The sequence below is a fragment of the Falco cherrug genome, chromosome 4, assembly GCF_023634085.1.
Source record: "Falco cherrug isolate bFalChe1 chromosome 4, bFalChe1.pri, whole genome shotgun sequence".
In the NCBI taxonomy this organism is placed as follows: Eukaryota; Metazoa; Chordata; class Aves; order Falconiformes; family Falconidae; genus Falco; species Falco cherrug.
This window is the reverse complement of record NC_073700.1, coordinates 38,189,091-38,216,680: the sequence shown is the minus strand read 5'-3', so window position 1 is coordinate 38,216,680 and position 27,590 is coordinate 38,189,091. Positions and strand designations below refer to the sequence as shown.

Here is a 27,590-nt window from a genome sequence, read left to right as displayed (position 1 = left end):
ACAGTGACAGCACAGTTTGTCTGAGGAGGTAGAAACTGGGGTTGTTAGTGGGACAGTGGCTGAGTCCCTCTAGCACTTTTATCCAGGCCAGCAGCAGGGCGTCCAGGACTTAGTCACATCACTGCCAGGTGGTTGTCTCTAGACCTGTTAGCTGCTGTCATGAAGGATTAAAGTTGAAATCCAGGGTCTTGCCCTGTGAAAGCAGAGCCTTTGGGCTCGCATCTGTGCTCACAACTGAAGGACAGCCCATCATGTTAACAGCTGCCTGTTGCAGGCTGTCGGGCAGCTAGCCAGATTCCCTGGCTTTGAGGAACACTGTGTAGGGCTAAAACTGGCTGGAGTTTGAATGGGATTTGATGCTGTTTTGCTTAAAATTTGGGTCAGATGCATGAGGTAAGTGTGGCCAAATTCACTGTTAACTTTAAAGCTGGTATTAATCTAGCTTATTGTAGCCATTTGTGATCTTCACTTGGCTTGGAAAATTATCTCTGTGCTTGCAAGAGTTTGCAGACCTCACTGATAGCTTAGAAGCTGATGGTATTGGAGTGGCTCTGTGCAGCCACGCCTGGTCTGACCTTGATGAATTTGTACTTCTGAAGCAACGTGCTGGCTGCTGTGGGCTCTCCTGTGGGAGGATTGCTGGTGTGAAGACTCCTAATTATGTGTTCTCTCACTGTGCAGAAGATCTTCCGGACAACCATGCTGTTCCAGTTTGTGAATGTGCTACTTCAGGTGCTTGTCCACAAGTCGCATGACCTGTTGCAGGAGGAGATCGGCATTGCCACCTACAACATGGCCTCAGTGGACTTTGATGGCTTCTACTCAGCCTTTCTCCCTGAGTTCCTGGCCAGTTGTGATGGTGTGGACTCGAACCAGAAAAACGTGCTGGGAAGGAATTTCAAAATGGACAGGGTAAGAAGGGGAAATGCTGCAGCAGCGTCTCCGTATTCTCAGGATGCGCAGTTTTTCTCCTAGTACATGCTGGCAGGCAGCCTTGAGCGTCTCGGGGACAGTTTTTTGAGGCAGTACCTTTTGTTCCAAACACTTCCCTACTCAGCAGTGCCTAGCCAGGGTTTTTTCACTGTAGGTCACAGAACTGCCATCTCATCTCTCAGACTGCCGAATGCTGTGGGTGTTGGGGAGAATGTTTCCTGGAGGAAGTTTTCATAGGGGTAGACTGACATTTTCTAGAGTGGGATACTTGGATCCTTGCCAAAATCTCGCTCCAGATGCTGGCCAGATGTTTGAGGGTTACAGTGAAGACAACAGCAGGGTAGCTGCAGTGGCTCACAATTCTTTCAAACCTCTCCTGTGCATGTGAAGCAAATGGGAGGGCCTGTAACCTCCCTGTGGAACATCATGGCAGTGCAGCAGGTTGTGGCTTCCATCTGCTGAAGGTTGCTTGTCTATTGAGTGCTTCCTCTCCTGTGGGAGACGATGGGGATTTGAGACCAAGATTAAGGGTAGGAAAGGAGCCTTGAGAGAATCACCAGGCTGCAGAAGGCAATTGCTCTTCAAGTAATCAGCCCTTGTTATGGGGTATGTGGCACCCAGGAGCCTTGGCAGGGATGCAGTGGGCAGTTGCCGTTGCAGATGGCCGTGTTGTTGACCACTCATGTAGTGCCTGACTGCACACCGGGAAGGCAGTGCTGTGAACAGAGCCCAGATCTCCGCAGTCAGCTCTCTGCGTGGAGCAGCTCCGGAGCAGTCTCTGCTCCCTGTATGTGGGCTGCAGAAACTCGCTTTTCCTGGGATCAGGCTCTGGAGGAAGGGGTCTGTCTTTTCTCATGTATGAAAATGCACGTTTGGCCCTGTGGGTTCCTGTTCCCTGCCATAAGACAGTACTTGTAGGCATTACTCTGTTTGCAGTACATGTTGTTTGATCTTTTCCAGGATCTGCCATCGTTTACCCAGAATGTGCACAGACTGGTGAATGACCTGCGTTACTACAGACTCTGCAATGACAGTTTGCCCCCTGGAACTGTGAAACTATAGTTACTGCACTGGACTCGTGTTTTGATCACTGTAGGGAACGGATCCATATTTCGTTTTGCCACCACATTCTCTCCTCCCTGGATTTTGTCAGTACTGCAGGACGTGGGGTCTTGCACATGGGCACATCTTCTTGGATTCACGCACCACGCTTCCTTTTTTTCTCTCCCAACCCAAAGGCCCCCAGCTGGAGTCAGCACTGTCTGCAGGATGTGTCTTAACGCCCAACCGCAGGGCATCTCAACTGTACGGAAAGTCCTCTCGCCGGGGTTTGGTTCTACTAACGTAGCACTTTGTTGCGTCTGGAGATTTCTGTGGAGTTGTCTTGAGAGATCATGTACGTATCAAACATGAGGCAGAAGCGCCAAAGACTACTTCAGACATTCGTACCTTCGTGTCATTCCACCTTCCTGCCCCTGCCCAGCTCTCAGAGGAGGAGTCTCATGATGTTGGGACTGTTTTGGCACGTCTGTCACTCCCTTTGTTTTTAAATTGCCTTGAAAACCTCCCTGCTGTTTGTGGGGATTAGAGACTTTTTGGGGTTTTTTTTAAACGTTTTCTCATCATTCCATTGTGATACTAAAACAACATGCTTAATGGAAATAAAGTGCTTACTTTGTTGTTTTAAATAACTTATAACTTGTTTTAGTTTCCTTGTAGGCCTGTCACCAAGCCATTCTAATAGATGAAAATGCATTTTGCGATGCAGGCAGCAATTGCAGCCTTTCCTCATGATCAGACAAGACTGGCCGCGGGTGCATGTGGTGCCTGTACCAGTGCCCTGTCCAGGCTCCCAGCAAGCCCCACAGCTCCTGAAAGGTGCTGTGCTGAACTAGTGCAGAGCAGCGTTGGCTTCCTCTCCCCTCACTGTATTTCCCATCTGTGTTCCCTGGTGTTTTCTGTGGCCTGTTGTGGTGATCCGTGTATTCCCTCCAGCAGACAGTGGTCTGGATTATCAAGAGCTGCGTGCAGGAAGAGATCTCCCAGTGTTCATGGTGTTGCATCACAGGAGGCCTGAGCTGAAGGACAGCTGCTGGCCAGAATGACCTGGGAGTGGCATCTGAGCCTGAGGTTAAAATCCCAGTCCCCAGACACAACTGGATCTTGTGGAGCTGGTGAATTTCTGATTGTGCAGCTGGGAAGGATTTATTTTTTTTGTTTTTGCCCTGAAGTCTCCAGTCAGGTAGCTAGTACAGAGCATTAAAACGCTCTTAATTCGCTGTGGTGGTTACGAGGGCAGCTGCAGAAGGGTGCACAGTGGGAGCAGCACCATGAAGGCAGCAAACCTGGAGAAAGGGTCTCATAAACATTTGTGGATGTGGACTTGAGTGAGATGGCTGCATGTGGACAGCTGGGAGGTGTCAAGGGTGAGCTGGAGTGTAAAAGCACTTGCTCCATGGTTCCTTTAGTTACAGTTTTGTCAAAAACACCCTGTGATGTGCATGTTTGCTCTTTGGAGATAATGTATGCTGTTTGGATAACCTGTGCATGGACAGAGCCCTGCATGCAGGCCTGAACTGGGCCGAGATCGATGTTTGGGCTTCATACCCTGCGGTGAGCAGCTTGAGGTGAAAGCTGTGTGTGCATCAGTCCAGCCTGCTGAGGACAGGCCTCGGCCAGGTCCAGTCCTTGCAGCTGAGGGGCTGTGAACCGCTCTCTGCTGCAGAGTGTGTGAAGACACCTGTGAAGGTGGGTGATGATCTACCACCAGGCTGCAGAGCTCTGACCCGCTGTGGGCGAGAGGCGCTGCGCTCCCTGCCAGCCAGAACCTGCACTGGGAGCCCACGGTTTGAAGCCACCAGCTCTTGGAGTAACAGTGTCAGTCTGTGCTTGAAACTTTGAGTCCTTGGTTTTCCTGGTGGTAATTAAACGTATGAAAATAGAGTGCGGGGTCCAAAGCTGTGCACAGAGCTGCTCTCTCCTCCTGTGGTGCCACCCCGATCACACAGCTGTCTGCTGCCTCCTCCACCAAGCACCCTGGCTGTGGCTTCCTTCAGAGGTGGGCTAAGGGGATTTCACCTGTTCCTGGCCCAGCTCCCCTCCTGGCACAGTGCTCGGGGGCTGGTGGTGCTTCCCTTTCTTGCAAAATATTTGGTGGACAGAGGGTGAAAGTACTTGTTTATCCCTCGACCAAGGGCAGCAGCTGGAAGGTGACCAAAGCCCCGGCTGCAGCCTGCCTCCCCTTGTGCTAAAAGCTGTACGGGGCAGCACACCGGCCCTCTGCCGGAGCGGGTAAATATCAAAGGGCGGCTGGTTTGCGTGTATCGGGCTGCATTAACCTTCCCCAGAGCAGCCCCCACCTCTGTGCCAGCACCCTGGTGCAGCGGGCACTGGGGAGGGGCCTCTCCCCACCTCCAGCCCCCGGGCTGGGTGGGGGTCACCAGTAAAATGTCCATTTTTGCATGAGCTGTTGATCAATCTGGGTGCTTGTGGGGGATGTTTCTGCAGCTGTGCTGAACGCGGCGGGTCCTGGGAGCCCCCATCTCCCTCCAGGCTGTGGCTGGTGCGGGGGCTCTGCCACCCCACCCCCATTCCCTGCACCTTGGGGAGGCAGGAGGGGAGATGATGGGGATGTAGGAGCTTGATGCACAGTTGGAGCTGGGCTCAGCCCCTGCAGCCCCATGCTTTGTGTGCCTCAGCTCCTTCGAATTATCACAGGTTCAGAGAACAGGCTCGAAGTGACCAGGATTTTCCATGAACTTGCAGACATTTTAATAGCAATGTTTGCGTCAAGCTCCTCTCCCAAGAGGTGTCTTGGGAGTTTGGGATGTAGGGGGAAGCTCAGAGTGATTTCCCAGCATGGGACTGGGGCTGGCTGGTCAGAGCAGACCCTGAAGCCCCCCTACCCCTGCCTGCAGGGCCGCCCCTGCCCCCTGGCAGCAGGCACAGCTCCCTCGTGGGATTAACTCAACCCTAAGGAGGACTTGAATCTCAGCTGGAGCGATGCTGCACAGAGGAGCATCCCGCGCTCCCGTGCGCAGGGCTGTGCCTGTTGCTGCTTTGTAAATCCCCTGGGATTTCTGCCTCCTTGGGTGCAGGCTGGGGTGAAGAAAGGGGCCCTGACGCCTCCATCCCTGTCACCTCTGCGGGCACAGGGCTCGTCCCTTTCCCTGCTTCCCACAGCCTTCAGCGATGCTTCACCGCAGACAGGCTCTGGGCAGTGTTGCAGGTGCTGCTTTGCCCTCAGGGCCTTGCACCCTCTTCCCAGTGTCTGGGGCAGCCCCGTGTCCGGGGGGAGGGCACCAGCCCTTCCCCGTGCGCACCTGCTGGGGCTGGTGTGGGCTCACCCCTGCGCTCTTCTCGCCTGGACTACATGGAGTACATCTGGGGTTTGGCAGGGTCGGGGTCACCCAGGGGCTGGGTGCCCGCTCTGCTCTTGGGGCTCGGCCCCGCCAAGGGAGAGTTTGTTCCGTGCTGGGGCTGCCCCGTACCGGGATGCTCCGTGCAGGCGCGGCGGCCGCCCGGTCCCGGCGGCTGCTTTAAGGGGAGGGACGGAAGCCTGACCCAGCCCCGGGCTGGCCGGGCCCTTAAAGCCCCCGCGGGGCGGCCGAGCCCCGCCGCGGCCACTCCGACCCGCCGGCCCCGCCATGGGCTCCCTGGGGCGCTGCCTGGCCCGGAGCCTGCTGCGGGGGCAGCCGGGCCCGAGCCGCCCCCCCGGGCCCCGCTGCTACGGCTCCGGTGAGACACGGCCCTGCCCGGCCCCCTACCCCGGGACCCTGTCCCCATCCTCGTCCTGCCCCCGGGGACCCTGTCCTCATCCCTGCACTGCCCTCAGCCCCTTCCCTGACCTGCTCCTGGGGACCCTGTCCCCATCCTCATCCTGCCCCTGGGCAGCCTGTTCCCATCCTTGTGCTTGGAATGCAGTCCCTTTCCTCAGCCTGCCCTGGCGACCCTGTCTCTTCCATCCTTGTCATGCCCCTGAGGACCCTGTCCCCATCCCTGTTCAGCCCTCGGCCCCTTCCCTAGCCTGTCCTGGGGACCCTGTCACCCCCATCCTCATCCTGCCCCTAGGGACCCTACCCCCGTCCCCACCCTGCCCTCCATCCCGCCTGTCCTGTCCCTCGGGGCCCCCATCCCCATCGTCGCCCCACATTGTCCTCAGTCCCACAGCACCCAGTAACCCCATCCTGGGGGCAGCCCCCCCAGGTAGGGCGTCAGCTCATGGGGTCCTTGGCTGCTCTGTGGTGTGAGGGGGCACCAGGGTCTCCTCCCCGATGGGGCGGAGGCCAGAGCTGGTGGCTCCCCCAGCACCATCCTGAATGTCCCAAGGGGTTTGGTGTCCCTAGGGCTGCGATGGGGGGACCCCTGCGCTGTCCTGTGGGGGATCGGGTGGGAGCCTGACAAAGCCGGGCCACCCCAGCAGCACCCAGAGATGTGGGTGAGCTCTGGGGGGTGTTTATCCCACTCTGTCCCCGCCAGCACTGGTGCCAGCCTGGCCTCGCTGCCCGGGACAGGAGCCCAAAGGCTGTGGCTGGCAGCGAAATGCCCCAGCTGGGTGTCCCTCTGCCCGCTCTCTCCTGTCCCCTGTCCTTCTGGCAGACAGGGCGCATGGTCCCTTGGGGAATGGTGTCCCCTCCTGCGGTGTGGCTCTGCAGGGCCAGTGGTGGGGTGAAGGGGTGGCGGTGGTGCCAGACCTTGCCGCCCCATGGTGCCACAGATGGTGGTGGTGCCAGACCCTGCTGTGCCATGGATGACAGCGATGCCAGACCCTGCTATCCTACAGTGCCACGGGTGACGGTGGTGCCAGACGTTGCTGTGCCATGGGTGACAGTTATGCCAGACCCTGCTGTCCCACGGCGCTTGATTTCTTCCCCCACCAGTGGGGCTGTGACCAGGGACCCACGCTGTGCCAGGGCTGGTGCCCACCTGTCTCTGGGCAGGAGCAGTGACACACAGGGTGGCACCTGCAGCCCCGGCATCAGGACAAGGCAGCGCGGTGTGCTCAGCCAAACCAGAGCCAGCCCATCCCACGCTGGGTTGAAGGGTGTTTCCCAGCTGTGGACATGTCCCCACCACCTGTCAGGGCTTTGCAGTGTGTCCCTGGGGTCCCTGCTGGGACCCTGCCAGTCTGCGAGCACAGCTCACCCAGGGGACATGGCACCAGCATGGGGACAGGGATGGGGACAGGCTCGCCCACCGGGACCCAGCACAACCCATGGTGCCCCAGGAACAGCTTGGGGTCCTGCTGTCACAACCTGTGCCCATGTCCCACACCCGGCAGTGACCTGTGACCCATGCCTGGCAGTGACACTGGCCCCTCCGTCCCCACGCAGCCCCCCCAGAGCTGCAGGAGAAGACACTGGTGCTGGTGAAGCCGGATGCGGTGCAGCGGCGGCTGGTGGGGACCGTCATCCAGCGCTTTGAGCGGCGTGGCTTCAAGCTGGTGGCCATGAAGATGCTTCAGGTAGCCACCCCGCCAAGCTGCCCCACGCCCCCCTGGGGCACCCCACATCCTACAGCCGGCTCGGGGGTGCCAGAGGGGGGTACTGATGCTGCTGTCACCCCATGCTGCCATCAGGCGGATCAGGGTCTCCTGGACAAGCACTACCAGCAGCTGCGGCAGAAGCCCTTCTACCCTGCGCTCCTCGCCTACATGACCTCGGGGCCGCTGGTGGCCATGGTGAGGGGCTGGGATGGAGGGTCAGGGGGATGGGGGGGCTCGGGGGGCTGGGTGGAACCGGGGGGGCTTAGGTGTCCCCTGTCCCGCAGGTGTGGGAGGGCTACAACGTGGTCAGGTCCACGCGGGCCATGGTGGGGGACACCAACTCGGCGGCAGCGGCGGCGGGCACAATCCGGGGGGACCTCAGCATGCACGTCAGCAGGTAGGGGCGTGGTGGGGGTGGTGGGGGCGGCGGTGGGACCCCGCAGCCATGTCACTGTCCCTGTCCCCGTTCCTGGTTCCTGTGCAGGAACGTGGTCCACGCCAGTGACTCGGTGGAGACGGCCCAGCGGGAAATCGGCTTCTGGTTCCAGCGGGATGAGCTGGTGGCCTGGGAGAGCGGGGACCGGGACTACACCTATGGGCCCTAGGGTGGCCCCGCCGGGGGGGCCAACCCCCCAATAAACCTCAGTGCCTCCAGCCGTGGCTCCGTCTCCTCCCTCAAATGCCACCAGCAAGTGCTGGAGGGCTCTGGGGGCGCTGGAATGTCCCCAGTGGGCACTGGGGGAGTGCTGGAAGACTGCGAGGCACTGAGCTGTCCTTGGGGAGCACTGGGGTGGTACTGGAAAGCTCTGGAAAGCACTGGGTTGTCCTGAGGGGGTATTGCAGCAGTACTGGGAAGCTCTGGGAAGCACTGGGATGTCTCCAGGGGGCACTGGGGTGGTATGGGGAAGCTCTGAGAGGCACTGAGCTGTCCCTAGGGAACATTGGGGTGGTACTGGGAAGCTCTGGGAAGCACTGGGATGACCCCAGGGGCACTGGGGAAAGCACTGGGATGTTCTTAGGGGGCACTGGGGCAGTACTGGGAAACTCTGGGAAGCACTGGGACATCCCTAGGGGCACTGGGGCAGTGCTGGGAAGCTCTGGGATGCACTGAGATTTCCCAGGGGAGCACTGGGGCGGTGCTGGGAAGCTGTGGGAGCGGCACTGGGAGTCACGGGGCTGTTCCCGGGGCAGCAGGAGCCCCTGCAGGTCGCTGGAGGGGACGGGGGCTCTCCGGGCGCCGCGCACCGCCGTGTCACTGGGGACACTGGGGGGCGCTGTGGGACGCACGGCAGCCCCGCGCCGTTGCCAGGCAACGCCCGCTGATGCCCGCGCATGCGCAGGGCGTGCCCTGGCGGGGCCCGCCTCTCCCGGCAGCCCGTGCGCGGCGCGCTCACCCGGCGTGCCCTGCGGCCGGGCCCGCTGCCGGCGGCCCATCGCGCCGCCATGGCGGAGGCTGCCGGTGCATCTCGGCCGCCGGCGGACGTGGACACGGACGACTGCCTGCGCGAGTACCGCCACCTCTTCAGCCCCGACATCCTGGCGTGAGTGCCGGGCCGTTGGCGGCCACGGGTGCCGGGCCGCGGCCTGGGGGTCGGCCGGTCCCCGCCGCGGCCTAGCGCGGTGCTGGGGCCGCCCTGGCTGGGCCGTGCCTGGCGCTGAGCGCTGACTGACCCTCTGCTCCCCCAGGGGCCAGGTGGCGTTCATCACCGGCGGCGGCTCGGGCATCGGCTTCCGCGTCGCCGAGATCTTCATGAGGTGCGGCTGGGGGGCAGCGGCGGTGCCCGGGTGTGTGTGTGTGTGCTGCTTAGGCTCCTCGGGCGCCAGTGGGAGCGTAAAAGCTTCCTTTCGCTTGAGGAGGCTGTGGTAGCGTGGCCTACGGGGGTGGGGTGAGAAGCTGGGGGCAGCCGGGCCCCGGGGGGAGTTGCGGGCAGCCCTGCCTGCTGCAGGTGGGCTCGTGGGGGTGTGGGAGGCGGGGGCTGGCCCTGTCACAGGGCTCGGGTCGGTCTCTGGTGCGCTGTGATTCTCCCCCTCTTGGAGCCCTGCGGGCTTGGAGGAACAGCAACTCCTCCAAGTTGTGCCAACTCCCACCGTTCCCCGACCAAGCTCCTGGTGAACCCCAGAAGTGTGAGATGCCTGTGAGGAGTCAGTGCTGCGTGGCCCTTCTCACTAGCCCCTTCTTTGCAGACATGGCTGCCGGACGGTCATTGCAAGCAGGAACCTGCAGCGAGTGTCCGAGGTGAGTCTGTGGGCTCCAGCGGGACAGACAGGCAGAAGGAAGAGTTGTGAACACTTGGAAATCCTGCTGTCTCTGCTGGGTGAGGCTGGGAGCCTTGGGAGCAGTGCAGCAGGAGAAACGGCTTACTAGTGCTGCTCTGTCTTCTTCGGCCTCTGAGATCTTCAGTACAGCAGTGGTGGGCAGGGTGCAGGTTTAGGGTGGGCTGCACCCACCGCACCTCATGGTAGAGCTCAGTTAATCGTGGCGGCGTCCTGTAAGCGGGTCCGTTACCTGGTGCACAGCACCAATTCACACACTGAATTGAGTATTTGTTGACTGTCTGCAGAGACAGGTGCTGGGTGCTAAATCCATAAAGCTAGCGCGCCTCCTAACACGCAGTAAAAATTTAGTACACTTTGAACAATTGTTCATAGTTATGTTTAGTTGCACTTAATTCTCATGGGTTCTTACAAGCCTTATCTCCATTTCAAGTACAGCATTCTTGGTTTTCACTGCATGTTCTGTGTGGAGGGGGCTTTGTTAGCAGGGGGCTTTCTTTGCTTCATGGTGGATCTTTTAGTGTGCTGATTAGGATAGTTCAAGTAATTTTCTGTTTAATCTCATTAACCATTTCGTTCTCCTTGAGCTTATCTTGGTACTTCTTAGCTTGACTTATTTATGGTGTCTGTTCCTTTTCCTAAGGCCATGTTTTGTTAACTGTTCATAAGGGTTAACTAACATCCTCTGGTTTTCAAATTCTTTCTTGTTCTTCAGTATAGATATTCACATGTTTTGTTTAAATTTCAAGTTGGGTAACAGACTGGCTTTCTGTTAATCATATGTCTGTGAGCTGGCCCACTACAGCAGGACTTGCTGCCTTCCCCTGCCAGCTTTGGGGGTGTCTGTTCCAGGTATCACATTGCTTTTTTGTTGATGAGACAGAAGGAAACAAACTGCGGTGAAGGTTTGTCAGCAGGGAAGTGGCACAGTCCAAGGCCAAACTTAAATCTCAGCTTCAAGTAGGACAAGACCCTCTTGTCCAAGAGTTAGGTGGGTTGAGGCAGGTCCCCAGATCTCAGCTGTCTTGTGCTTTGGACAGAGAGGGAGGCGCAAGTCTGGAAAGCACTGACTGAAGAAGCTGTATTAGACTAGCTGTAGCCAGCTGGGCAAAAGAAACACCCGCCCCTGTGTCTGACCCTGGGCTGGGGTTTGGCTGGTCACAGTTTCCATTCCTCACCGTGGCTGGTGCTGCAGCCTCGGGCTGAAATCAGCTGTGTGAGAGCTTTGTGGTAGCTGCGTGTGGTCTGAAATATAATAAAGATCAAAACCAGCACTTGGGGGTAAGCTGGCATGACCCAGCTGCTTCCCGGGGATGGCTTTCTCTCATTTTGTATTCCTGTGTGCTCACGTGCCAGAAAACAAGCTGCAAAGCTCAACAGCTGTTTAGTCCTCAGGGGCTGGAGTCTTCTGAGTACACAGGGACCATTTGCCCAGGCCCTTGAGGCTCGGTGTATGTGTGGGCTAGTGGGGGATCAAGGCTTTTCACAGAAGGGCCTGATGAGCCCAAGCAGGAATGTGGAGCTTTGCTGGGTGTTGTGCAGGGTTGCTGCTGAGTTTGTGTGTCCCCTGTGCTTTATTTGCTGGGGGAGCCTGTTCTTAACGAGTGCCTCGGGGTGCTTTGTGGCAGATGCTGAGCCGCAGAGCTAGCTCTCTCTGCCTCACGGGCAGAGTCCCTGGCAACTGCTGGTCTGCGTTTGCCCTTTTTGCCTACTGATGTTTTTTGGATCTAAAGGTTAATTATGCCTGGGCTTGTACCAAAAAATGCCTTGTCGGCATCCAACCTTTGTACCTGTCCTGCAGAGGTGTTGCTCGGGGTGTGCTGTGTCGATGACAGGCCACGGAGATAACCAGGCTTAGCGAGCTGTGGCCTCAGGGCCAGCCTGGCATTCGGTTGGGGCATGATGTGCCCGAGCTTCCCCTGGCTACCCCAGGGCTTTAGCGTCAGGGTGCTGCATGGCTGAAGCTGGCTGTGCTCAGGCAGGTCTCTCCCCTGCCTGCAGTGTTTGCTGTATGCCAACAGGGACGTGGCCCCTGGCTGACCACTTCCTCGCCTGTTCAAAGGTCTGGGTCTAACCCTTGCTGAAGGAGAGAGTCCCAGAAAGAATCTCAAGTCTCTTTTTTTTTTGCAGGCATCGAAGAAGCTGGAGGCAGCCACAGGCCAGCAGTGCCTGCCTCTGTCCATAGATGTCAGGCAGCCCCAAACCATTGTGGCAGCAGTGGATGAGGCGCTGAAGGAGTTCAAGCGGATTGACATCCTCGTTAATGGTGAGCTTCTGGAGTGGACAGGGGAAAGATTCAGTACTTGCTGCTGGGAAGGGTGTTTTCCTGTATGGAGATTGTTTGCCTAGTGTCTGCCTTATGCTGCTTTGGCCTGGGAGCATCTGGGCAGCCCCCCGGGAGCACAGAGGGGACGGGCTCAGAAGAAGCAGAGACCTGTTTGTGATAGGTGGCTGCCCGTGCTTGCCTGGTGTGGATCATCCCTGCTCCCACTGCGCCAGCACCCTCCTGCCCTCAGGCTGGCTGTGGTGCTGGGCACTTAGAGCCACAAACTGTTTATCCTCTTATCAGACCTTTTTCCATGTGCTTTCTAGTCTACCCAGACAGTATCACTCACCGTCCCTCTTGCAGGAGTGCTCTGAACCTGCCTGACCCTCTCCTGGCCCAGTCCTGACTGTGCTCCTGGCTGCTTGTTCTTCAGGTGCTGCGGGAAACTTTCTGTGCCCAGCCGCTGCCCTGTCCTTCAACGCCTTCAAGACTGTGATAGATATCGACACCATTGGCACCTTCAACACCTCCAAAGTCCTCTTTGAGAAATATTTCCGGGTAAGTGGGACCAGAGCCAGAGGACTCGGAGGAGGGGCTGCTGATAGGCAGGGAGTTAGTGTCAAACAAACCACACTTTGCTCCTGAGCAATTCAAGGTAGCGTGGAGGGCAGAAGGGAGTACAGCACTGGTGTAACCAGGGCTGTGCTGCCAGGCCTCTGCCACCCACCATTCTTAGATCCAGTCCGTTCCCTCCCAGGGGTGGCAGCCTCTGTGCAGGAACTGGGAATCTTGTCAGTCCCTTGCCCTGGGGCTTTTGATTGCTGTGGCAACTTTCCATGCTCTGCCACATGCCAGGGAAGAAGGTGTGATCTGCTGCTCCTTTTCCGGCTCCTCTGCTTTCTCTTGGCCTTTGCTTGTCCCCTGCATCTCCTGCCTCTCTAGAAGGGCCTTGCTGGCTGCCCCAGCTCACTGAGGCTGGGTGGGCAGTGCTGCCCTGGTGATGGGTTAGCAACGCAGTGGTGGCAGTGCCCGTGGGTGACCATCCCTCCTAGCTCAGCTCCCTTGTTCCACCATGCCACTATGTGACCCCTTGTGCTGCTCCCTGCCTAATGCCATGTCTCTTTTTCTTCCCCAGGACCATGGTGGGATCATCGTTAACATCACAGCGACCCTGAGCTACCGAGGACAGGCCCTCCAGGTGCATGCTGGTGCTGCTAAGGCTGCCATAGGTACCTAAACGCTCCTTGCTGGGGTTCTGTGAGCTGTGTGGGGCCAGTAAGGAAGCTGCTTCTTCTCAAATATTGGGATGGGAAGATGTCCTTGAAAGAGGTGACTATAAATCAGTGTGGTTACTACATGCCTGAGTGCCCTTCCAGGGCCCTTTGCTCTTGACCACAGTCTTCTGTGGCGTTTTGCGCTCCCCCCACCAGCTCTGCTCTCCATTTCTCATTCCTGTTGTAATCCCTTCCCAGATGCTATGACCCGCCACCTTGCTGTGGAGTGGGGACCCAACAACGTCCGAGTGAACAGCTTAGCGCCAGGCCCCATTACAGGCACCGAGGGCTACCGGCGGCTGGGTAAGGCAACCTGGGGCTCCTGTCTCTGCCTCGGTGTGGCTTGCTGGGAGGGGACTGTGGCAGACTACCAGTGCCATGCAGCCCGTGGGACATGTGATGCGGCTGGGGCTGTTGCTGCTGGGCACAGCTGTCCTGTGACTAGGCTGGCATGTCTTTTTGGGGGAGCAGCCCTTCCTGCATCCTCGATGACTCGCAAGGCACTGATTTTTCTCTATTGAGCGGCGGCTTTTTGTGACCTCTGATGCAATGACATGGTGTAAGGTGCTTCCCCAAAGCTCAGCCTGGCCGGCTGCCTTGCCTGATGGTTTAGCTCTCGCAGTCTCTCAGCAGAGTGCCAGTTCAGCCCAAGAGGCTGGGAAAGCTGAGGTGGAACTTAACTGTTGCAGTACAAATCCTGCTGCTGGGCTTGAGCCACCCTCATTTAACTCTCTCCTCAGGCCTTTGTCCCTGGCCTGTCCCAGGGCTGTGCCAGGATCTCATTTAGTTTCCACGGCGCACTCAGCAAGCCCCATGCAAACCGTGCCACAGGGTCTGGCAGACAGTGGTGGTGGGCAGGCGGTCCCGTGATCTGAGCTGGCTCTTCTCTTTGCCACTCCTAGGTGGGAAATTTGCGGAGGCAGCAAGCCAGTTTGACATGATCCCCCTGCAGCGCGCAGGGAACAAGACGGAGATTGCCCACAGCACGCTGTACCTGGCGAGCCCCCTCTCCTCCTACGTGACGGGCACCACCCTGGTCGTGGATGGTGGGAGCTGGCTGACCTCTGCCAACAACTTCCCCGCTTTGCTGGGTATTGCTTCATCCTCTGCTAAACTCTAGGTGACGTGCATTTCCCCCTCCGTGGGATTAGAGCAGGAATTGTCAGAAACCCCATTGCTTCATGGCATAGGGGCGTGGCTGCCATAACAGTGGGTATGGCATTACCATCTTCAGGTGCCTCGGTCACCTTGTAGCAGTCCCAGCTCTGCCCCTCCTGCGGCAGCTGCGTGGCACGTGCGCTGTCTTGGGGCAGTGGGGACATGCTGGGTGTCAGGGTCTCCCGGGGAGGGCAGCCAGCTTGGGTCTCAACTTGGCAGCACTTGTTCTCAAAACTTCCTCTGCTTTTGGGAGGGTGGAGCAGGGTCACCCCCCATGCGGTTGTCAGAGCAATGTGGGGAACACCTCTGAGTCCTTGTGGATGGTCCTAGGGATGACTTGGGAAGGGCAGGAGAGCTTGCTGGGTTTTTCCTCTGAGCCTGCAGTTGACATGGTATCTCTTGTTCCTGCTGGAAGATGCTTGTCTGGACACCTCTGAGTGTCCCCTGAAGTGACGTGCTGCTCCTTCTCTGTGCCCCACCAGCAGGATTGGGCACAGAGAGTCCCAATGGCCTCTCTCTCCCCTTCCTTGCATGAGTTACTGCAGGGTGTCTTGTGTTGCGGCTGACTTGCATGCAGAGGTGGGAAGGGAGCTGGTGGCTGGGGCCTGGCACTTCTTTCCAGGAGAGGGGTCTCCTTTCTTCCCCTCTCCCCCTACTTGGGTCCGGCGTGGCGGCCTCTGGGAGCAGGGCAGGCCCAGGCAGCACTGCATACCCACCTCTGTGCTGTCTTGCAGATTTCTGGGCTGCAGGAACAAACAAAAATCAATGATGGACAGGCTGGGATTGACCGATGGACAGAAACGTGACCGAACTGCTGCTCTGGGACATCTCGGGGGGGACATCTCCTGGAGCCAGAGTTGATAGCTGCCGCCTCTGATCAGTGAATGGTGGTGATGTTGCTGATCCTGCATCTGCCTGGGGGAGGGAGCACTGGGGGTGCAGGGTAGGGAGCAACCCCACCCTCCTCTGTGCTGTTAATTTCTTCTGAGCTGAGGGCACGGGGACAGCAGGGGGTGTGGGCTGCGATGTTCACTCTCCATTTGTGTCTCCCTCCGAGCTGCTCTCCTGTTTTTTCCCAAGTCCCAGGCAGAGCTGGCTGTGGATATCCATCCTCTTCCACACCTCTCCCTATCTCGGCCTGAGAGCTGCCCAAGACCCCCGGTTCCTTGGGAGGGGGGAGTAGTTCAGCCCGCCTGGGGGGCTGAGGCCAGCTCTGACTTGGCAGCAGTAGCTGGTGGCTCTTGGCGGGAAGCAAGGACCAAGCTGGCCCTGGCAGGGGAGATGGCCCTGTCCCCTCGTGGGACGTTCCTGGATGGGGCAGTGGCCCCGGAGGCTGCTGGAGTGTCCCTCCCCAAGGAGCAGAGGTGGTGTGAGGTCACATCCCACCGGAGCTGGCTCTACTGCTGTGGACCATAGCACTGTAGCTGCTGGGAGCCCGAGATGTCCAGCTGTCTGTCCGGCACCCATCTGTCTGTCACGCCAGTCTCACCAGTCTCACGCCGTCTCCTTTCTTTGTGCAGACACTGTGGCTGAGGGTAGATCAAGCGCTGGCTGGAGCTTGGTCCATCCCGAGCGTGGCACTGAGCTGTGGGGGCTGCACCGGCTCTGTGCGGGGCTGCCGAAGCCGTACGCACGCCCCCGCCGCTGCTGGCAATGTTTAAGCTTATCCTGAATCCTGTGAAGCTTCTTTCCCTACTTGATCGCGTTTCCTACTTGATTGTAGACTTGCCAGGTTTTGCTCCTTCCTCCAGGCCACGAATAAAGAATGTCCCCACTCAGCTGCGACCTTCTCACATGCCTGTGCGGGGAGCTGCTCTGCTGGGGGGGGTGGGGGGTGCTGGTCTGGTGCTCCTCCCCCTCTTGCCAGGGGCAGCGGCCGCCGTTTGGTGACGCTGAGCTCTGGTGACAGGCTGGGAAGCCAGCAGCTCTGGCACTAGAACCTGGGGCGTTGTGCCCGTTCCCCGTGGCAGTGGGGCTGGTGGAGCCCCCGGGCAGGGGTCTGAGGGGCGGCCGGGGCGAGTGGTGCAGGGCTGGGGGGACGCGTGGGGAGGCTGGCGGGGCGCGGGGTGACCCCCCGCGAGGGGCGCGGGTGGCACGTGCTGGCGCGCCGCGTGGCCCTTCCCCGCCCGCGCAGGGGCGTGGCCTCCCGCACGGCTTCGCACCGCCTCGGGGGGGTGGTGGGGGCGTGGCCGCGGTGGCAGGCGAGTGACGTCACCGGGCCGGCTACTGCGGCGGCTGCTGGGCTGGATCGGGCGGTTCGCCGCGGGCTGCCCCGGAGCGGCGGCGCGGGCGGGCGGGCGGCTGGGCTGTTTCTCGTCGCCGCCTCCACCCCCCACCCCCCCGCACCTTGTCCGGCACTGACCGCGGCGCGGAGCCGCGTCCCCCGGCGCTCGGGACCGCCGCTGCCGGGCGGGCGGAGCGGGGCCGCCCCCGGTGGCGGTTCGGCGGGCGGGGCCGGCCGCCGCCTCCTCGCACAAAGCCGTGTGCCCGGGCGGAGCTAACTGCTGGCACCGCACCGGCATCGCCGCACCGGTCCCGGCCGTGGTCACCGCCCCGCTGGGCGGCAGCGATGTGAGGGGGGCATGGCCGCGGGGCATGGCCGGCGGGCAGCGGCGGGGCGGGCGGCGGCGGGCGCTCAGCGCCGCCGGTGAAAATGGAGCCGCATCCGCCGGCCGCCGGGCCCGAGCCCCCGCTCCCCCGGGGGCCGCGGCGGGACGGGCCCGAGCCGGAGCCGGAACCGGGTCTCTGGGCACCTGAGCCCGCCCCGGGGCCGCCGCCCTGGTCCCCACTGGAGCAGGGGGACTGCCCGACCCTGGGGGGCCTCGCCGAGCCCCCGGGCCGGCCCGAGGAGGAGCCGCGTCTCCGCCCCGTCTTCGACGCGCTGGACCGGGACGGCGACGGCTTCGTGCGGGTGGAGGAGTTCGTCCAGTTCGCCACGGCCTACGGCGCCGAGCAGGTGAGGCCGGCGGCGGCCCCAGGGCCTGGCCGGGCCTGGCCCCCTCCCTGCGGGGTCCACAGGCCGCAGCCTCCCCGCGCTGGGGCCCCGGGCCGGGCCGATGGGCGGGCGGCCCTCGGTGGTCCCGCACCCTCGGAGGGGCGACGAGCCCAGGCGGCCACACGCCGGCCCCGGCTGCCCTTGGCGGGGTGAGGGCAGCGGCTGCGTCGCCGGGTGAAGGGCACGCGGGGCCTCGATGGATGCAGGCAGGTGCGGAGGGAGCCAGGTAGAACCGGAGCTCCTGTTTTCCAGGCCTCGATCCGTTGGGAAGAGCATCCCGGCAGTGCCACCGGGAGCCCGCGTCCCCTCTTTGTTCTCCAGCGGTGACACGGTTGGGCTCGGTGAGCAGTCACCGTGTCGGGACCAGCGGCAATTCTGCCCCTTGGCCCCGTGCCTTACCATGCCTGTCACGGCTTTGATGAGCCTCGATGTGCGTTTTCCTTCTTTCTCTCCGCCGCTTTGTGCCATGGGGAGCTTGGCTTTCTGTGCAGCAGCTCGGATGCGATGTAACATGAAGCTGCCTGGAATGACCCAAAATGGAGAGAGCTCGAGCAGCGTGCCCGGGGATGGAAATGAGTGTGTTGGTGTTTTGTATGTTGGCCTGTGCTAGTGTTGCTACAAGGAAAAACCAAAATATTTCTTTTTCTTAAGGCATGCAGGTATTGTGAGGAAGTTTCTCTGCCATCACTCAGCAGATCTGCTTTAATTCTCTAGCTGCTGTGCCTGTATTAAAGTGGCATGACAAAGCAAATCATCGCATGTGGAGTGTTTTGGTGGAGGAGGGTTTTCTATCTTTGTCCTAATGGTAAAAAAACCTCTCAAAGATAAAATAGAGGCATTTTTTTCAGAAAATAGCTCTATCAAGTGGAGATCTGTAACTTCTTTGTCAGATTGCTGCTGTAAGGGGCACCGTGTGCGGACGGTATCGCTCACCACCTCATTGCATGATTAACCGGGTAACGTCATGGCACAGGGGGGGAGTTACGAGATCGTCTGGGCAACGTGCTTCTGCCGGGTGAGAAGCTTTATTCAGCATAAAGCCTCTGACTGTCATCCTCCTGCTGCGGTCCGGGTGCTCCGTGCCGCTGTGTGTCCCCTCCATTGCTGCTGCTGGCAGAGAAAGCAGAAGCAGATGGGTCCGCTGGCATCGGCGTGTGAGTTGCTCCGCAGAGGCTTGTGGACCCTACACGCGATGGCCATTGCTTCGGGGCGTGGTGGCACCTACCAGGGGGCCGTTTGCCTTAGCGTGTCTCTCCCTGCACGTTTGGTGTGGAGCATCCCGAGTACATGGGAAATAAGGGCAGGCAGACCGCGTGTGCGTGGTGAGGGACATGGCAGGTGGCTCCAGCATTTGTTAGCACTGGCAGCCTGCGTGGCTCAGCCCAGACCTGCCTCTGGCCCTGCGCAGCGCCTTGTGCCTTGATTCTGATGTGGGAATTGTGCCAGAGCTTCAACGGTATGATAATAAATCTGTAAAGCGCTTTGAGATCTTGGCCTGAGGAGCAGTTGCGAGGTGTTACGGTCTCTCCTAATTTGAAGCAGGATGTCCAGGGAGGTTTTGTGCCACTAAAAGCTGTCTGGTTGTATGGACCCAGCTTAGAAGTGGTTGTCTGCAGGCTTCTTGCCTTGGCTTTCCCTTCAAAGTCGCTTGGTCCTTTCTGCTGAGCACAGCTACCAGTAATGTTGTCAGTGCTGAAATACATTGTGCTTCTTAGATACGTTTATCTTCAGCAGGAGCCTCATGTAGCTAGCTGGCTGTCGGTGTGCAGAGCCACTGGCTCTCGGTATGGCAAGTGCTGAGCACCCTGGTGAGGTTGATGTGACAGCAGCTGAGCCAACAGGTAATGCGTGCCCCAGGGGTGCAGCCTGGTACCTCTCACGGAGGCACACCAAAAGGGAAAAATTAATGTTTGTGTCGCCTGTGTCTGCGAGAGGGTTACTACAAGTCTGCAGCTCAGAAAAGCAAGAAGGCACACTGAGTGTGAAGGAGAAAGGGGTAGCGATGGGGTCCGCAAGCTCCCAGCAGATGTGCAGAGTAACAAAGGGAGGAGTTCCGGGGAAGTTTCTTGACCTATTTCAGTTTAAGCAGATACAACTTGGGCCAAAAAGGAATCTTTTGAGAAATGGAAATTCAGCTCAGGTGAAGGTTAAAGGGTAGGAACATCACCAGGTGGTTAAAATCGTGTCAAGACGATTAAAAGGAAACGTGTAAACAAAGGTTGTGCTACAGCTGGATCTGGGAAGCTTGCAAGGGAACTTCCAGGGCTTGATGGCTTATGAGGGTAGCCGGTAGCAATCGGCAGGCAGTTAATGAGGAGCAAGTTCCAGTCCTGTTACTACCGCTCTTCTCTAGCAAGAGGAGGAGGTATTTGCTTCCTTTTCTTCTCCCCCTCCTTCCTCCTGCCCACGCGGGTGGATGCGTGGAAGCTCTGCGTGGGGCCAGTGGTGGAGCAAACTGCTAAATTTAAGCACAGCAAGTCATCACAGCCAGCTGATTCATGTGTGGGTTCAGAGGGGGTTGAAGGGTTAAGGAAAGTGTGTGTGTGTGTAACCACATGTACTGGAGAGCGGGAGAGCAGCAAGTGTTGTTTTTAGCATTCAGTAAAACACCAGAGGCATTTATGGGCTACTGAGCTCAGTGCTGTTGGATTATTTGGCTGAAACAATTATTAGCTAAATGTCAAAGGAAAGAGACCAACTGGCATTTAGTCATAAAAATGACATGACTTTGAATTTGTTTGATTTCCTGTCCCTCATCCCTCCCTGCCCATGGTGCAAACCATGGATAAAAGAACTGGGGAGGGCAGGGGGTTGCTTTGTTTTTGGTTGGGGTTCTTTTTGGATATTTTTTTTGTGTGTGTGTGTTGAAGTGGCTTGGGTTGTTGAAAGACTGCTTTAAAGCATTAATGGTTGTGTTGGCAGCGAAGTGCTGGTATGGAGTAGAAGAGATCAAGGCACAGAAATCCAAAGACAGCTGGTTCTCTGGAATGATAGAAGTTGATGGGGATTGGGGCTATTGGCAGTACCTCCGTATTAAAAGGTGTATGGGAAGGATGATGCTGAGGTCCCAGCAGCTGGGGATGACACCTCTAGACAGGGGTGGCCTTGAGGAGAGAAGATGCAGCCATGTGATGGTCCTCCAGCAATCTGTAACGGGTGAGTGTCTGTCAAACATGGACTATTGTGCAACTTGAAAAGCTTGCTAGGACCTGTTTTGTGCTCCAGGGACTTGTAAACAAGATGCAGGGTGGAAAGGTCTCGAGGACAGCTTGACTTTTCATGCAAAACATCTGGACTGCTCGCTAGTAGCGTGTGAGGCCGTTTATAACATTGTTTAAATTGTCTCTTTTCCCTCTCTTTTATCCCTGCACGTCACTGGGAATGTGGTGCTTCCTTGGAGCTGCTGTGCATCCTGTAGCAGCAAAAGGGGTCCCGGCTGGCTGGTACCAAAGTCTGGAATTAGGCTGGTTTAGATAGCAAGTTGGGAGGTAGAGGCTCGCTTTACCACTTTTATGTCACCTCGTAAAGCAAGAAGAGTTGCATCTTGCAGTTCTGTGGGTTATACAGAATCTGAGGCTGTTGTGCAATATTTATGTATTTTCTGTTTTAAAATCTGGCTTGCCTGTTGCACAGTTGCACTCTGTCTGTCCAACAGTGGTGCCAGAGGCCAAGCCTTTTCTCACTAGATTTGTTACTAGCTGGAAATGCAGGGTCGTGTCGGGGCGGAGGAGAACCGGCTGTTTGTAAGGCATGAGGAGAAGCTATCCTGCTGGCATCTTGGATTTTTTCCTTTTTCTGTTTTGATCTAGAAGACAATTGGCGGTAGAAAAGCCTCTTGCGCCGCATGATCTTGCTGCCTCTGCTCAATTAAGAGAAGTCCCAGAGTTTGTGTAACCTGTTTTAAAATGCTCCAAGCACCGCAGCATCCCTGCTCTCTGTGCTCTGACAGACATCTTCAGCCTTTCTTTTCCTCTTGATGATCAGTTCAAGCCTTCTTTCAGCGTGCTTTGTTTTGCTTTCTTTAATATTTACCTCCTTCAAGTAGCTGTCCCTGACTACCAGCCTTCCTCGGCCCCCACGTCAGCTGATCCTCAGCTGAGGTCTCCGTATTCAGCTTTTAACTTTTCCTGGTGCGATGGTTTCTGAAGCTTTTTATCAGGTTGTGCTTTTCTGACCTCCCACCACCTTTTCAGCCTCTTGTAACGCGGTGCCCAGCCTGAGCTGGGTGCTGCAAAAGAAATTCCCTTCTGAGGGGTAGCAGGTGTCGCTCTAGGCACTCCTGGCTGCAAAAAATTGGGGGTTTATTCTTGCTTTTAAATAAAACAATGTACCAGGTATGGCAGTTACTTTCTGGAATGAAGTCTGGGTGGTGTCAAACTACAGATTTTTAGCAGCTCCCCCCTCCCCGGTCAATCCCGGCTTGCTTTTCCTGCTCACCGCTGATGGATCCCTTGGGAATTACGCACAGACTCTGGATCAGATGCTTCGTACCTCCAGCATAGTCCTCTCGGAGTTGCTGACATTGCATCTGATCTTGGACGCCCTCTCTATTCCCCTTGGTCTTCTCCCACTTCCCTGGGAAATCTGATAGTTTGGAGCTCTGTCATGAGGAAAGCTCTGTTGTTGTTATTTTTTTATTATTTTTGAGGGTTCTTACACTCTTTAGAGCAGAGGAATTGCTGGCTTTGCTTGTAAAGAGATTTCTAAAATTATCTTGCGTTGATTCACAGGCCACCTAAATGTGAGTGAAGCTTAAATGGTTCCGACTGTGGTGCTGTTGCACCTTTCGGAGGCTTTAACTGGTGTTTAACGTTGGTGTCCACTGTTGAGCACAAAGCTGGGATCGTGCCGAGGGCGATACTGTGGGTGTATGTGGGCTCGAGCATGCCTGTGGACATGCATGTGTGTGTGTTGGAAAAGGAACGAAGCTGAAGTATTTTGCTTGCTTTGACCCAGGGCCCAGTTTTCCACCACAGAAATGGATGGCAAAGCTCCCGTTGGCTTTGCTGGTTTTGGCGTGAGCCCTTCCTCACCTCAAATACCGGGCTGGCTTGGCCGGGCTCAGACCGCAGCGCTCGGGCTGCTTTTCCCCCCTCCCTCTTCAAAGGGTGCTTTATTGTCACTAAGGACACATCTGTATTCTGCGGGAGCTGGAAGGTGGGAGTTTTTCTTTCTCCCTCTGAGATGAAAACGCTTCCAAGCCAACATATTTCATGTAATATTTTGGGTGAGGTGCTTGCCAGTTAGCTGAAAATGGAATTTGCAAAGTTTATTTATTTGTAAATCTCCCAAAGACTCCAATAAAGAGGTGATTTTGGTGTTCCCAGGGTTTTGCTTTGTCTGCTATGTTTTGTCTTTAAGCTCCTTGAAGGCATCCCTTCTCAGAATGACTGGGAAGGGTTCGGAGTGTATCCTACCACAAACAGATCTTTTTGGTGGTATGTTTCATACTTAACGTTTGTGGCCGTAATCAGATTGGTGGTTTATCCGGGCTGGATTGAGTCTGGCAGGACCGTGAATACTCAAAGGCACTGTTTGTCTGCGCGGGCTGGGAGGAGGGTGGCGACGGTAATTTTATCCCAGCTGCCAGTTTATTTAAGAAACCTTTTTATTCTTCCTTTCTCCTTCACGTTGAGAATACAGCTATTGCTGAGTGGGCTGTTGATTTAATTTAATTATAGATTTTGATAAAAATTAGATGTGTTCCTCTGGATTTGGAGGTGATTTCTGCAAATAAAGAAACGTTCTGTCCCCTGCTTCCCAGAAGAAAGAAAAAGCATCAGCTCCACCTTTGTAGAGCTGGCAAATGCTGTGGGCAAGGAGGCAAACATGGGATTTCCAGGGAAGTGGGGTGTGGGTGTGGCACCCAGTAATCCCCAGCAGTGAGGCCAGTTTGTACTGGGTGGATGTTGTCAAAGGCTGGGTGAGGAGCCCTAGCAGGGGACAAGAACCCCATCTTAAGGTTTTCAGGTTTTCCTTTGGTGAGAGTTTTATTATTTGTTAAAAACACTTGCAAGGGCTTTTTCTGGGGGTTGGATTTCTATGCAATAAAAATTCTTCCAAAGTTTGGCTTAGTTTGCACACAGTTTGCTTAGTTTGCTCTCTAAGGTCAGGTGGATTCACGGGAAGCTTTCTCCCTTCTCAGGATATTTTCCGAGGTTATTACTAATACAAATTTGATTTGGGTCGTCATCATTAACTGACTGGAGTATGATACTGCTCCACAACGCAGTGAGTTGGCTCGCTCTTCCAGAGCCTTTTGACCTGGTGTTGCTTATAACCGAACGCGCTCAAAGCGTTCCACAGTTGCTTATATCATTATGTAACTCAATACAGCCAGTAATTGAGAGTCATTACAACAATTGCCTATATAATTTCTCTCAATTTTATTCTTGTTTTGACTTTCCTTCACTGCTTGTTGTCAGCAGAGATCCACTTTGAACTAGCAGCTTCCCCCCCCCCCCCCCCTTTTTTTTTTTTCTGGCTTTCAATTTTTGCAAAGCAAATGAGTTCCCATCAAGCGCAGCCAATGGCTCTGCTTGGGCAGGGTGATCTGCTGGGCCACCCTCTGCTTCCCCTCTCCCCTGGGACCATTTGGTTTCCAGCACCAGAAAGCTGCTAGTACTGTCCCCGTGAGAGCAGGCAGTGGGCTGGGGGTGGCCGTGCCTTGCATTTCCCTGTTTCTCATGCCTGGCTCCATCCTTTCATCATTGTCCTTGGGTTTCTGGTCTAGCACACAGGACTGGTTCCTCCACGTGAGCTTGGAGTGAGGAGTGCCAGCCCTTCCCTCTGCTTGTTTGCTTACATTCAAACACCCATGGAAAATATAGGTACAGTGCTGCCGGGCTGGTTCTGGTGAGCTGCTCCGTGGGATCAGCAGTGCTTCTCTGGTGGCGGTGTCATCGGGCGTGCTGCGGGCAGGGGAGCGGGGTGCCGGTGGGGGACACAGCGGAGTGCGAGCTCCAGCAGCTCAAAACTTAAAATGCCATCTGACTCATCAGGTCCGAGCCAGTGGTTTGGCAGGGAGGCGCGTTCACGGGGATAAACAGCATTAGGTAGTGATTTGAGATCCTCCTGCTACTGTGTTCACATTGTGAAATGCGCCTGCTGACACAGACGGTGAAATGTGTCCTTGGGGAATTGTGCATTTTATACTTTCAGTGACTCTTGTGCTCCCACATGCCGAAAGCATTTCCCCCTCCTCTTGGACTAGAAGGATTGCTCTCGGTGCCGCATTAAGCTGCTTGGAGCCGCTGTCCTGACAGCGCATCTGCAGTACAGCTGTTTGCCTAACTAGCCAAACCAAGTCTGCAAAGCAGTCGTGCTTCTCTCTTCTAGCCCGGCAGACCCCCCAGAGCTCCTCTCAGCTTTCATTTTCCACTTGAAAAGCATTGCATCTTTGGGTCCCCTTTCAAACTGATCTTTCGCAGGATGCCTCTGCCTAGAGGAGGCAGGTGCTGAGCTGCGGCATTGCTGGTGGCAGCAGGGCTGTGACAGCCTGCGCATCGCTGGTGATGCGGGTGGAGGCAGGTCTGCATGTGGCCGGGCTGTGCGGTGATGGCGAAGCACGCGTGGGATGCTGCGGAAGGCTGATGCTTGCCACTGGTGCTGCGGAGCTGCCGGTCCAGCTCTGAGGCTTCCCAGCTTAGGAACTTTAACTGAACACGGTGGGAGAAACACCATGGATTTCATAAGGCATAAAAATCACAGTTTCTTAGTATCTTTGTATGTTCCTGCTTGATAGCAGGAGGATACCTTCAGGCTCAAGGTGAGCTCATCCCTTGTACGAGTAGGGGGGTCACAGTTAATATCAGTGGTGCCTGGCATGAACCTTGTTTTGGGAACCCAAGACATCCAAGCCCAAGGAATAACCCTGAAGGTGTCATGGAGCGGTGGAAATGCCAGCTTGTGTTTTCTGCATTGCTCAGAGCTGGACAGCAATTGTCTCTTCTTCCCAAACTTCAATTTGCAGTGAGGTTCCTCCCTTTCTGTAGAGCCTCTGCTGGAGTTGGTATGGGGCAGAGAGTAAGTTAACGGCCTCGTGGGTGGAGGAGGAGGAGGGAAGAGGAGGAAACATGACCAAGGGCAGCCTTGGGGACAGCTTCCTCCCAGACTGCCGCTGCCGCCGAGCTGGAGTGGATGGCGCTGGCCCCGCGGGGGGAAGGCCGGCCGAAAGGGGCTTGGAGCAGAACTCGGAGCCACGTGAGTGGTGGTGGGAGCTGCGGCAGCCTGGGGCTGGGCCGGGGCTCTGCTCGATGGAGGTGGGAAAGGGAGAGCCCCGGCGAGCTGTGGGTGTGGGATGGGGCCCCTCCGCTGCTGCCATCAGGCTTTTACAGCTGTGAACGTCCTGGGGTCGGTGCCTGCTTTAGCCCTGGCTTTGGTCAGTGCCTTTCCCCTTTCTAGGGAGAAAATGGCTGTTAAAGCAGGGAGATGTGTGGAGGCTGCCTGGGAGAAGGGGTCCAGGCTGCTCGGTGCCCAGCGTGCTCCGAGCACTGCTTCTCCCCAGCCAGCTCCTTATATTGTAACAGGAAAAAAACCCTTTTAATAGATACACCAGCGATACCAAACTGCTGAGCTTGCTCACTGAGCATTACCTTAGCTGAGGTGACTAATTAAGCCGAAACAAGCAATTGGATGGCAGCGGTGTTTGATGCAAATTTGAGTGCTTGCTTAATTGATACCAGTTCTGGTATTGCCTGCATGGGTCCTGGCTCTGGCATGTCCCCAGCACTGCAGAGACCACTGGGGTCCTGGCATGGGACGGTGACAACTCTGGGGATGTCCCGTGGTGCTGTCCATGTTACAAGGGTTGGTTACAGCTGGTGGCTAGGCTTTGTTCGCAGGCTGAATGTCCCTCTGTTAGGTTGCGTTGCAAGCAGCCTGGTAGTCTCCTGATTTTTATTTTGGTTTATAATGCCTTGTAGTTTTTAGGAAAAAGAGCTGCTGTTCCCTTTGCTACAATACCGCTTAGTGAAATACCAGTAGTGTTACACCGAGGTTTGAGTCACTGCTGCTTCTGGAGGGGTTTTCAGCTCGCGGAGTGCCGGGCTGTTCCTGTTTATTTCTCTCCCCGGAGAAGGAGTAAAGTGGGAGGGAGAGGACCTGGTGCTGGGAGCCGCATAATCTGGCAAGACTCGGTGGAGCTGACTGCCGACAGCCCTGTGGAAAATCCATTTGCTAGAGTCCAATAGGAAACTGGGCTCGAGCAAAATGTGCGGGAGGCAAAAGGAGCCCAAACCAGCGGTTTTTGGAGAACAGAAGCTGTCAAGGGCAGGAAAGAAGCGGTGAGTGCTTGCTGTGGCGGGGCACAGGGCACGGTGCCAGACCGGGATCCACGCAGCCGCTCCATAGTTCTGCCATCCCCAGCAAATGCGGCATGAAATGGGGGGCTGCCCGAGGGGCCCTTCTGCTGCTCGGGGCGAGCACAGCTGTGCTGGAAGTGAAACACTTCTAATAAGAAAATAGTGTTCAGTTCCACCTTGGCTTTAAAAGCTGAGCAGGACGTTGTGGCTTTCGCCGCTGCCTTTTGGCTGTGGAGGGATTAAAAGGCATCTGTTGCCTCCCTTTTGCATGGCCACATTCCTTATTTTTTCCAGGGGAGCAGCAGTTCTTCCCTCTGCTCACTGTGTGTGCGTGAGATTACAGCTGGGGGCCTGGAGGGGGAAGAAAAAATTGGATATCCTTGTGGAATTTTTTTCCTATGCCTGCTAAATGGATGCAGCAGCTAGCTAATCCTCTCCTGGCTACTTGGAGCTCTGGGACTACTGTGCTGGCAGGAGCACAGCCCAAGGATGCGAAGAGCAGGAGCAAGGCTGGTGGGAGGCTGTGTGCCCTGAGAGGTCCAAGGGAGGTGCTGGAGGCCTTGGTGGGCGACAGGGAACTCGCTCTTGGACTTTGTGCCGCACCACTTGGGGTAGAGCATCTGTCCCTTGGTGGTGTCATGGGGGCAAGCGGCAGAGGTGGGGAGAGGTAGGGCTGAAAGCCCAGGGCATGGAGGCCATCTGCGGTGAAGGGCAGGTGATGGGCTGCCAGCCTGGCAGAGACCCGCAGAGCTGGAGTGGAGCGTGGGGAGCAAAACCCAGACCTCTTGCTGCTCCTCTGCTTAGAGGAGCTGATGGGTGCTCGGCGTGTGGTGGCTGCTGGGGAAGCATCAGCATTGTCATGGGGTTTCTTGTTGTTGTGAGGCTGGTACACCTGGTGCTTACA

At 56.9% G+C, this 27,590-nt stretch overlaps 4 protein-coding genes across 11 annotated transcripts in view; all 4 read left to right on the top strand.

The window, feature by feature from the left end:
• The window catches only part of XPO6 (exportin 6), a 55,857-nt gene extending 53,226 nt beyond the window's left edge, over window positions 1-2,631 (top strand). For all 4 annotated transcript variants that reach the window (XM_055707166.1, XM_055707168.1, XM_055707165.1 and 1 more), the window contains 2 exons: window positions 682-912; window positions 1,894-2,631. In XM_055707166.1, coding sequence (XP_055563141.1) covers window positions 682-912; window positions 1,894-1,995 — 333 coding nt within the window. In that variant the 3' untranslated portion in view covers window positions 1,996-2,631. The remainder of the gene's footprint in view (window positions 1-681; window positions 913-1,893) is intronic.
• Window positions 2,632-5,513: 2,882 nt separating this feature from the next.
• Window positions 5,514-8,071, top strand: NME4 (NME/NM23 nucleoside diphosphate kinase 4). 2 transcript variants are annotated; one of them, XM_055709657.1, is made up of 5 exons: window positions 5,514-5,670; window positions 7,266-7,396; window positions 7,511-7,612; window positions 7,702-7,814; window positions 7,902-8,071. In XM_055709657.1, the coding sequence occupies exons 1-5, from the start codon at window positions 5,580-5,582 to the stop codon at window positions 8,020-8,022; spliced, it is 558 nt and encodes a 185-aa protein (XP_055565632.1). In that variant the 5' UTR covers window positions 5,514-5,579; the 3' UTR covers window positions 8,023-8,071. The 2 variants fall into 2 exon arrangements, with proteins under 2 accessions (XP_055565632.1, XP_055565633.1); XM_055709658.1 differs by having other exon boundaries at window positions 5,556-5,670; window positions 7,238-7,396.
• Window positions 8,072-8,177: 106 nt separating this feature from the next.
• On the top strand, window positions 8,178-16,167 carry DECR2 (2,4-dienoyl-CoA reductase 2). 2 transcript variants are annotated; one of them, XM_014278016.3, is made up of 9 exons: window positions 8,178-8,958; window positions 9,104-9,172; window positions 9,602-9,653; window positions 11,822-11,957; window positions 12,391-12,515; window positions 13,093-13,186; window positions 13,430-13,534; window positions 14,134-14,322; window positions 15,124-16,167. In XM_014278016.3, the coding sequence occupies exons 1-9, from the start codon at window positions 8,750-8,752 to the stop codon at window positions 15,156-15,158; spliced, it is 1,014 nt and encodes a 337-aa protein (XP_014133491.3). In that variant the 5' UTR covers window positions 8,178-8,749; the 3' UTR covers window positions 15,159-16,167. The 2 variants fall into 2 exon arrangements, with proteins under 2 accessions (XP_014133491.3, XP_005436879.4); XM_005436822.4 differs by having other exon boundaries at window positions 14,134-14,351; window positions 15,124-15,261.
• A 442-nt stretch (window positions 16,168-16,609) lies between these two features.
• RAB11FIP3 (RAB11 family interacting protein 3) overlaps window positions 16,610-27,590 on the top strand; it is a 77,829-nt gene continuing 66,848 nt past the window's right edge. Inside the window, exon 1 of one of the 3 annotated variants that reach the window (XM_055709638.1) lies at window positions 16,610-17,345. In XM_055709638.1, coding sequence (XP_055565613.1) covers window positions 17,043-17,345 — 303 coding nt within the window. In that variant the 5' untranslated portion in view covers window positions 16,610-17,042. Of the gene's footprint in view, window positions 17,346-25,622; window positions 25,646-27,590 lie in introns of those variants that run through there. The other 2 variants (XM_055709639.1, XM_055709640.1) reach the window with 2 other exon arrangements.